We start from the raw sequence: 11,111 nt of genomic DNA, 5'->3' as shown, positions 1-11,111 counted from the left end.
GTCAGACTATATTATCTTACTTTGATGACAAAGAAGATCAAAACATACAACCAGAAGAAGACAACTAAGCCAAAGCTCCTACATCCAAAGCCTCCAAGAAAAATGTGAATTGGTCCCAGGCCATGGAAGAGCTCAGAAAGGATTTTGAGAAGCAAGTAAGAGAAGTAGAGGAAAAACTGAGAGTGATGTTAAAGGAGACCCAAAAATATACTGAAGAAAATAACACCTTAAAAAATAGCCTAACCCAAATGGCAAAAGATGTCCAAAAAGTCAATGAGGAGAAGAATGTCCTAAAAAGCAAAATTGGCCAAATGGAACAGGAAGTCCAAATGCTTACTGAAGAAAATACTTCCTTAAAAATTAGAATGGAGAAATTGGAAATTAGGGACAATTTGAGAAATCAAGGCGCTGTAACACTAATCCAAAGGAATGAAAAAATAGAAGAGAATGTGAAATATCTCACTGGAAAAACAACTGTCCTGGAAAATAGATCCAGGAAAGAGAACTTAAAAATTATTGGACTATCTGAAAGCCATGATAAAAAGAAACAGCCCAGACATCATCTTTCAAGAAATTGTCAAGGAAAATTGCCCTGATATTTTAGAACCAGAGGGCAAAATAGAAATTGAAAGAATCCACAGATCTCCTCCTGAAAGAGATCCCCAAAGGAAAACTCCTAGGAATGTTGTAGCCAAATTCCAGAATTCCCAGGTCAAGGAGAAGATATTGCAAGCAGCCAGAAGGAAATAATTCAAGTACTGTGGAAACACAATCAGGATAACACAAGATTTAGCAGCTTCTACATTAAGGGTCTGGAGGGCATGGAGTATGATATTCCAGAGGGCAAAGGAGTTAGGACTACAACCTAGAATCACCTACCCAGCAAAACTGAGTATAATCCTTCAGGGTAAAAATGGTCATTCAATGAAATAAGGGACTTTCAAGCATTCCTGTGGAAAAGACCAGAGCTGAATAGAAAGTTTTACCCTCAAATCCAAGACTCAAGTGAAACATGGAAGAGGTAAACAGGAAAGAGACATCATAAGAGACTTATTAAGGCTGACCTTTTTACATTCCTGCAGGGAAAGATGATATTTGTAACTCATGAGTCCTTTGCCAGTATTAGGGTAGTGGCAGGGAAAAAAATTATATGTATGTATAGATAGATAGATAGATAGATAGAGGGCACAGGGTGAGCTGAAGATGAAGGGGTGATATCTGGAAAATAAAATCAAGGGGTGAGAGAGGATTATACTGGGAGAAGGAGAAAGGGAGAAGTAGAATGAGGTAAAATATCTCACATGAAACAGACAAGAAAAAGCTTTTACAGTGGAGGGGAAATGGGGGAAGGTGAGAGGGAATGAGTGAATCTTATTCTCATCGGATTTGGCTTCAGGAGGGAATAACATACACAATGTGGTATGGAAATCTATCTTAGCCTACAGGAAAATAAGGGGGGAAGGGGACAAGAGAGCAGGGGGTTGATAGAGGGGAGGGCAGATTGAGGGAGGGGATAAGCAAAAGCAAACACTTCTGAGGAGGGACAGGGTCAAAAGAGAGAATAGAATAAATGGGGGGTAGGATAGAATGAAGGGAAATATACATAGTTTTTCACAACAGGACTACTATGGAAGTTTTTTGCATGACTACACATCTATAACCTGTACCAAGATGCTTGCCTTTTCAATGAGGGTGGGTGGGGAGGGAAGAAGGGAGAAAATTTGTAACCCAAAGTTTTAAAAACACATGTTAAAAAATAAAAAATTAAAAAAAGAAAGAAAAAAAAAGAAATGGAAACCAAGTAGGTGCCCATCAAGTGGGAAGGGGCTAATAAAATTGTGGCAACTAAGTATAGGGAAATTTTATTGTCTCTGAGAACTGATGAGTATAATGAATACAAAGGAACATGCAGAGATTTATATGAACCAATACAAATTGAAGTGGAATAAAGCAAACAATGTACATAATATCTGCAAGAGTAAATATAGGGGGAAATTATTAAAATTGAGCAGCACAAAGCTGTAATGACCAAACTTGGATCCAAAGAAGATAAGAGAAGAGAGTTCCCCTTCACTTTGAAGATGGGGGAACTATGGGTCTGAAACACAGCATGTAATATCAGATTCTTTTTATATGTTAACTTTTATGAAAATCTCTCTTCTTTTTATGCTTTCATTAGAAGACATGGTTCTCTGAGAGGAGGAGAGAGTAGAGAGTGGTATTTTGGGAGACACAGATGATATAAAAAACAAGAAAAAGTAATCATTTTAAGACTAAAATTGTCTCTTTGCTAATTCTATCTATTGTTCCTGATTTTATCTTCTACAGAAAATCTAAAGAAGTTCAATTGCTCTTCCATATGAAAATCCTTGAATATTTTGAGAAAGATAATTATGTGCCATCCTCAGTCTTTGCCTGTCGAGACCAAATGTTTACAGTTCTACACCATTTCCTTTAAGTTGTCCTCAGAGGACATGAACTTGAGTCCCTTCATCATCTTGGTTGTCCTTCCTTGGCCAATCTCTGCCCTATTAATGTTCTTCTGAAGAAGTAGTGCCCAGATGTGAACATACTCTTCCAAATGTCACCTCATCAAGGTCAGGCACACTGGGGCTAACATTTCCCTATTCTTGCTGAGATGGTCCATTAGCTTAAAATCCTTTCATAACAATCTGGGTGAAGAGGAATTGCTTATTTAAAAGGTAATTATAGTTGGAAAGGTGGCATATTGGCATGATGGGATGATGGTACATGAATGGAGCACTTAACAGGATTCAAGCTCCATTTAGGACTATGCATAGACATTTCTTGTATGATAGAATATACCTTGTCTTCTTGCTCTCCTGGAAATTTGCAACCAGAGAACAGACTTTTCCAGTGATAACTTTGTACCTCCTATGGCATCCACAACATGCTTGTAGATTCTCTTGTAGAGCCTTTACATCTGACGAGTTTCTCGTCATTGCACTAGGAATATAAGATTCATTCTGATTTAGGTGATAATTACTGCCATGTGTGTCTTCTTCCTACTTGAATGTAAGTTTCCTGAGAGCAAAAACTTTCCATTTTGCAGTGTTGTCTGCCACCACCCACTCAGGGACACTGATTTTTGTTTGCTCTTCCCCAAATCAGACTAAAAGTGTCAGCTGAGGAAAAAAGGTTGTCTGGGTTGACACTCAACATTGACATAAGCTTTCTCTTTAGTAAAACAACTTTTCCAAATCCCCCAGCTAGCTCCAAAAACACTGGATTTGAAAAGCTTGGTTTTGAACCAGAGGACCAGAGTCAGGTGGGCTACTAAAGATGTCTGACACTAAGGGTCTGGGAACAGAGGATTGAGCTGAGGAATAAAATTGAAGTGACAAGAGAGAGCACCAAGAAGGGTGGACAGTGTGGTGCAATATGAAGTGCACTAGAATTGGACTCATAGGGCCATAGTCATATACTAACTATGCATGTGACTCTGGACAAGTCACCAAACCTTTCTGAACCTCCAATTTCTTTTCTGTAATATGAGAGACAGGGAGTAGATATCCAGCCCACTTCCATACTTCTGATCCTGTAACATCTCTGAATCCTCAGTTTTCTTGTCTGTAAAATGAACAGATTTAACTAGATAGCATCTGAGGTTCTCTTTAGCAAAATAACTTGTCCAAAGCTATTAGTTAGTTCCAAAAACAATAGGTTGGAACAGTTTGCTTTTGGACCAAAGGGCCAGAGCCAGCTGGGCTACTAAAGATGTCTGACACCAGGATCTGGGAACAGAGGATCGATCTGAGGAATAAGAAGAGAAGCAGCAAGAGAAATTACTGAGAAATGTGGATTGTGTGGTGAAATATGAAGTGCACTGGATTTGGACTCATAGGGTCTGGGTTCAAATCTAATCCTCACTACTAACTACGTATGTGATTCTGGACAAATCACCCAATCTTTCTGTTCCTCCACTTTCTTTTTTGTAATATGAGAATTAGGGACGAGATGGCCATTCCACTTGCATATCTCTGATCTTGTGACCTCTCTGGATCCTCAATTTCTTCATCTGTAATATGAGCACATTGAACTAGATAGCATCTGAGGTCCCTAATGTCTCTAGTCCTATGATCCTATGACACATTGAGGTCCCTTCCAGCTTTACTTCTATGATACTGAACTTTCTCTGGGCCTCAGTGTCTTTGTCCGTAAAATGAGTGATTTGGGCTAATGATCTCTGTTATCCCTTCTGACTCTATTCTCATGATGCTATATCCCCCAATGGGATCATGTAACAACAAGCATTTTAACTTCATCCAAAGAGTCACAGGGCTTTTCAATGTGCCCAGAATAAACTCTACATTAGATAGTTCCTGCAATGAGTGATGTTCCATTGAATGGAGAAGCAGAGAAGTGAGGATAACCTTCCATGTTGACTTGTTGGTCTGTAGAAGGTACCAAGTTTCCTAAATTGTTCAAGCTAAGGTTTTCCTCCTCTGAGGCAGAACAGGGTTTGCTGCCACACCCAGAATAATGTCTGCCTCAGCTTACTAATCCACAGAATTAGGATCAATGAGTGGCCAAAGGGATAAAGCAACATGATTGACATACCCAACAAGGAGGCCAACTTATTCTTTGCCTCTGAGTGGCTCCAGTAGTTGACAAAGAAACCCATATAATACAATAAAAATAGGATGAGGAAGGAAGACATAGCTTTCATGGCTTGAACATGCACTTCTGTGCTAGGATCTCTGGAACCTGTGGCATTAAGTTGCATCTGTCGAATATGCTTCCACAAGAAGACAATGATCAGGGAGAAGGTGATTGTAGACAGAATGAAAGGAATAAGACTCAGAAGACTAAGGGGAAGCTGGAGCATGATTAACTTACTTTTACTCATTTGGACTTCCTGTGACACATTTCTCTCCTTTCCACTACTAAAGAGGACACCATAATAATAATGCATTGTCTTAATCATTGGAAAGAGAATGGAAAAATAGATAATCAAGGGCACCCCAAGAAGCATGAAGACCATCCTGTCAATTCTCCATTTCATCCACAGGAAAAGGGGATTAGAGAAGCTGGTGATCTTCAGGAAGTAGAAGATACTGAGGATGGTGGCAAACCATATATTTGAATTGTGAGTCAGTACCAAGAAGACATCAATTATTCTTACATGGGTGGGTACACCAAAGTAGATTAAAATTAAATAGCTATTCCACATTAGCCCACATAACAGTCCAATTCTGGTGATGGCTAAGCTGACCAGGATGAGATCACTTGGTAGAAGTTTCTTCCTCTTGACCCAGTCAATGCAATTCACCAAAGCTATGAATCCATTTACTAGAATGCCCAATAGAAATTCACCAGTTGCCAAAACCATAAAGATTTTCTCCCAACTACTTAGCATGGCAGCAGAAAGGAGATCACTTAAGAAGTTACCAATATTTATGATATTTTTGATGCTACTGCAATTGGATTAATTTCCAAGAAAAATGAGTATGGAATGATATGTCCTTCTGATACGTGTTGATGCAGTAATTTTCTCCTGCCTTTAATAAAGTTTATTTCTTAGTTAAGAAACGTCTAATCCCCTGTAAGAATAACTTCATTAAGAAATCCTCTGTGCTTTCTCAACAGCTCAGTTAAATCTGCCCAGCCAAGACTCTCTCTCTGTCGCATTTCTATTTCCTCTTCAGAAGTGATCATAGAAAGGATTAGAATCTGATGTTAAGATGCAAATAGACAAAGGTCATCTTTCAATATTTTTCTTTTTGTGCCTCAGCCCATTTTGTAACCAAATGCAAGAGCTGTGTATGATGAACCTCACCCAATGATGTATAACAAAGGGAATGTAACAAAGCCCTCAATGAAGAGATTCTGCTGCACCTTCATCATTTCCCACTATACTAAATATTGATGTTATCACTAATTGTTCATAAAATCAAACTCACACTGGATATTTCTGTTAAATCTCTTTGAAGTTTGAAAATTGTAAATGAATTGCAATATAACGGGTCACTAATCTGATTAGTTCACACTCAAAAGAAATGTCTTTACTTCAGTTTCCATGGTAACTCAGACAAAACAGTATACCATGCCAATTCTACTATCACGACATAACCTTAGCATTAGGCAGGAAAGAAAGAACTATTTGTCAACTATTATCTTTTTGTTGAATTCTCTGTACAATAAGCTTATAGAGAAAAGGTGATAGAGGCAGAACCAAGATAGCAGAGTAAAAGCAGTGACTTGCTTGAGCTCTCCACCAAACCCTTTGAAATACTTGTAAAATATGTCTCTAAACAAATTCTAGAGCAGCAGAACCAACGAAAAGAGTGAAAGAAATTTCCTGCCCAAGACAACCTGAATGTTCATTAGAAAGGTCTGTTGTTTTGAACTTTACTCTCATTAGATTTGTCTCAAGGAGGGAATAACATAATCAGCTAGGTGTAGAAATCTAACATGCCTTATAGGCAGTAGGAGGGAAAAGGGGAAAGAAAAGGAAGGGAGGATAGAAGAGAGGGAAGAAGTAGTAAGGGTAAAGGAAAAGAAAAGGAGGGGGCTAATAGAAGGGAGGTGGGACTGAGGGAGGCAGTGGTCAAAAGCAAAGCATTAGTGAGGAGGGAAAAGGAGAAAGGAGAAAGAAAAGCATTCAACTGGGGGGGGAGGATGGAGAGAAAGACACAGATAGTAATCATAACTGTGAATGTGATACATGAATGTAACGGAATACTATTGCACTACAAGAGATGATGAACAGGCAGACTTCGGAAAAACCTGGAAAGACTTGTATGGTCTGATGCTGAATGAAGTGAATGGAACCAGGAGAACGTTGTAACAGCCACATTCTGCAATGACTAATATGGATAGACTTAACCCTTGTCAGCAATACAAGGATCTAAGACATCTCCAATAGCCTCATGATGGAAAATGCTATCCACATACAAAGAAAGAACTATGGAGTTTGAATGCAGATTGAAGCATACCATTTGCTATTTTTTTCTTCTGTTGTGTTTTCTTTCCTGTTTCTGGTGGTTCCTCCTATTAGTTCTAATTCTTGCTTACAACATCACTAATATGAAAATTTATTTAATAGGAATGTATACGTATAGCCTATAACAGATTGCACACCATCTTGGGGAGGAAAGTAGGTAGGGAGGGAGAGAAAAATTTAAAAATCAAAAGCTTATGGAAGTGATCGCTGATAAATCAAAATAAATTAATAAAAAAAATGGCTAAAAAAAGAAAAGAAAGGTCTGTTGTGCCAGGCTGGGGGAAGTACACATTTCAGCATGGGCCCCAAAGGCAAAGACCAGGCCTCAGCAAACCTGGAGCAGGCTTCAGGGCACTGAATCATGGGAAACTGTGGCTGTTTCCAGACTTCTCAACCCACAAACACCAAAGACAACTTAAAAGGTCAGTTGGAAAGGTCTGTTGGACCATGGTGAGAAAGGAGCTTGGTCTGGCCCCAGTACTGGTGCAGCTCTGGGTTACTGCTACTTATGGAGCTCTCAGCCCAGAGATGGAGGAGGGATCAAGCAGCTGAATCAGAGGGGAATTGCAGGGACCTCTTTGCTGATGCTGAGGCAGGATTCTCTTACTTTGCTCATGCTTGGATCTGGGTCATAGTTCTGGGTGGTAGTCCTGGGGCAAGGAGGAGTGCTAACCTGGTGGAACTTGTGATGGTGGTGGAGAAGGAATCCTTCTCACAGTTCCAAGGCAGAAAAGAATGCTTGTGGTCACTCATAGACCAGAGTCCCAGCCAGGAAAGGAGTAAACACCTTGCGTTTGATCATGCCACCTTGGAAGAACTGAAAATTTACAGGTCTTTAGAGGTATCTCTGAAAACAGCTGCACAAAACCCCCAAAGCTTGGGATAGTACATTCTCCACACTGGAAGCAGACCCCTACCTTAACAAAGAGTTTAATACTCAAGTAATTGGCTGGGAGCATGAGCAAAAAAGTCAGACCGTAGAATTTTTCTTTGGGGAGAAAGAAGATCAAAACATACAACAAGAAGACCACAAAATCAAATCTCTTACATCCAAAGGCTCCAAGAAAAATATGAATCAGTCCCAGGCCATGGAAGAGCTCAAAAAGGATTTTGAGAAGCAAGTAAGAGAAGTAGAGGAAAAATTGGGGAGAGAAATGAGAGTAATGCAAGAAAATCATGAAAAATAAGTCAACCATTTGGTAAAGGAGACCCCCCCCCAAAAAAACTGAAGAAAATAACACCTTAAAAAATAGCCTAACCCAAATGGCAAAAGAGGCCCACAAAGCCAATGAGGAGAAGAATGCCTTCAAAAGCAGAATTGGCTACACGTGACCTCTGAATCTGAAATCCAATATAGACTGATTCAATGACACTTGTGCTAATTTTGCCCTGACAATTAACACCAAGAAAACAGAGATTCTCCACCAGCCAGCATCACACTATCCGTGTGTGGAACCATCAGTTATAGCAAATGGAGAAATTTTCAATGTTGTGGATAGGTTCATTTACCTTAGCAGTATACTTGAGGATATACACACAGATGATGACGTTGATGCATGCATTGCCAGAAGTAGTTCAGTGCTTAGGAGGCTCCAAAGGAAAGTGTGAGAGAGAAGAGGTAATAAGTTGCCAAACAAACTTAAGGTCTACAGAGCAATTGTGCTGACCTCATTGTTGCTTGCCTGTGCAACCTGGACAGTCTACCAGCACCATGCCAGGGAATTGAAACACTTTCGTCTGAATTGTCTTAGAAAGATTCTGAAGATCACCTGGCAAGATAAGATACCAGACAATGAGGTCTTTTCTTGAATTGAACTGCCAACCATTCAAATGCTACTGCAGAGAGCACAACTCCAATGGGCTAGCCATGTTGCTCAAATGCCAAACATATGTTTTCCTAAAAGATCATTTCACAGAGAAATCATACAAGGCAAGTGCTCATACAAAGGTCAAAAGAAGCATTACATGAACACTCTCAAGGTCTCTCTGAAGAACTTTAGAATTAATTGTGGTGCATGGGAGACTCTGGCATAGGACTATCCAGCATGGTGTGCCTGCATCAAAGAAGGCACTGTCCTCAATGATCAAAGCAGAATTGCAGTACTTCAAAAGAAATGTGAAGTGCACAAATTTGATACATCTCTATTCCAAATGTTCATGTAGACTATTTATGTTCAACCTGTGGTAGAGCCTTATGAGCTCAAATTCAGCCACAGTTGGATACACTACGCATTGACCCCAACATAGTGATATCATTTGGGCCCTCTTTGAGAAGGAAAACAACCACTGGCACCAAATTATTTGCATTCTATCGACAGCACTGATGAAAAAAGCCGCTCAATGCTCCTAAGCTTTTTAGTTCCTGGACCAAGATTTCATAATTCTATATTTTAAAAAGAAAGAAAGCATACATTTTATTATTGTAATAGAAACCACCAAATAAGAATTTTAGTTAGATTAGTACAAAAGAGAAAGGACTTTTAGAATGTGCATGTATATTTAGTTAAATGGACTTAAAACAAATTAGAAATAATAGCAAAAAAAAAGGGAGCGGGAGGAATAAGTGTTAGTCATGCCATGGACAAAATTCCTATTTACAATAAAATGGGGGCTAAACCTCAGGGAGAGATAAGAATGAATACAGTAAAGAATAAAAATATAACTTGCTTCATTAATTTATTTTAACAGGTTTATAAGGTTTAGAGGTCATTCCCTCCAGGTTACAGAAGGAATGATAAGAAGAAAATATCAGAAAACAAGTTAATTACATATAATAAGAAATGTGAATGACCTGAATCCTCAAAAAGCTCTAGAATGAATCAAGAGAAAAACTTATCAATATGTTGATCAAAGTGAACACATTTAACGCCAAAAAGATATGCCTAAGTTGAAGTTAAGAGGTTAATTTAAAATATATAATGCAGCTACAAGCTCAAAAGTCAGGAGAGGCAATAATGGTATTGTCAAAGTGGAATTTGAACCACGAAATATTCACAAGAGACAAGTGATGACATTACACAACAGTGAAAAGAAAACTGAATAACAAATTATAACAATTTTGAATTTACAAGCACTTCACAATGACACATTTGAATTCATTAAAGAAAGATTAACAGAAGCACAGGAAGAAATTGACAATATAATAGCAGAACACTGCAACATTTTATTATGAGAATATGGCAAGTCAAATATAAAATTTAATAATAAATCAAGTATGAACTGCTTATTTAATAATTGAGAAGCAGAATTACATCATGAAAAAAGTACTGAATTTGGAATGAGGGGACTTGGATTTGATGCTCACAACCTGTGAAAATTTGGTAAAGTCATTTCATCTCCCTCAGATTCCATTTTCCCATTTGTAAAATGAGGAGGTTGGACTGGATGACCTATCACTATGTTTTCTTTTAGACTTCATTCTATTATCTCATATGTTACCTATACCTGGAACAAGCTAAATGTCAGAAAGAAGGGATACAAGATTGTTTCACATATATTTGGAATATTCACAAAAAATGATTATATACTAGGTTATAGAGAAAATTTACCTAAATTCCCAAAGGTAGCAATTATTTACAGAAAATTTGAAAACCATAAGATTTAGAAATAAACAATAATAACATTAGTACAAGCTATAAAACCATATGAAAATGAGAAAATCCATTAAACAATGATTGTGGCAAAGAAGGAATCTGAAAAAAAAAAGGAATCCAAAACACAATAATGTTCAGTTCACAAAGAGCAGTCTTTTGGGTTAGCTTTCCTGTAGTCTTGAAATTGCCTTTCCTCAGTGTGCTTAATTTGTCCTTGGCTCCCGAGCAAGCACTACCTCTGGTTACTGCTGTTCTGGTGACATACACTGATAAAAATAGTTCTAATAATAGTTCTAATAAGGCTGTGGCTGGACCTGGAGTTCTTCTCTTCTCCCTTCCTTAAGTAATTCCTTGATTTTCCCCATGAAGTTGGCAGATGTTTGTGTTGGCACTAAGAATGGAAAGAAGGAAAAGATAAATGTGGAAGTGGAAAGGAAGGAATTCTTCTGCAAATACTTTCCCTTTTAACCCTTAATCCTTTTCCTACTGTTACAATTCTAGACATAGTTGTTCGTATTAAATATATTTTATATTACATTTATTCTTTACCT

General features: G+C 38.3%; 1 protein-coding gene across 1 annotated transcript; it reads right to left on the bottom strand.

Moving 5' to 3' along the window:
* Positions 1–4,450: 4,450 nt before the first annotated feature.
* Positions 4,451–5,380, bottom strand: LOC114052592 (taste receptor type 2 member 7-like). Its single transcript, XM_027875266.1, has one exon. The coding sequence runs from the start codon at positions 5,378–5,380 to the stop codon at positions 4,451–4,453; it is 930 nt and encodes a 309-aa protein (XP_027731067.1).
* Between the last annotated feature and the right edge of the window lie 5,731 nt (positions 5,381–11,111).

This window comes from Vombatus ursinus, unplaced genomic scaffold (genome assembly GCF_900497805.2).
Source record: "Vombatus ursinus unplaced genomic scaffold, bare-nosed wombat genome assembly UNPS02014808.1, whole genome shotgun sequence".
NCBI classification, from domain to species: domain Eukaryota; kingdom Metazoa; phylum Chordata; class Mammalia; order Diprotodontia; family Vombatidae; genus Vombatus; species Vombatus ursinus.
This window is presented reverse-complemented; position numbering and strand designations above follow the sequence as displayed.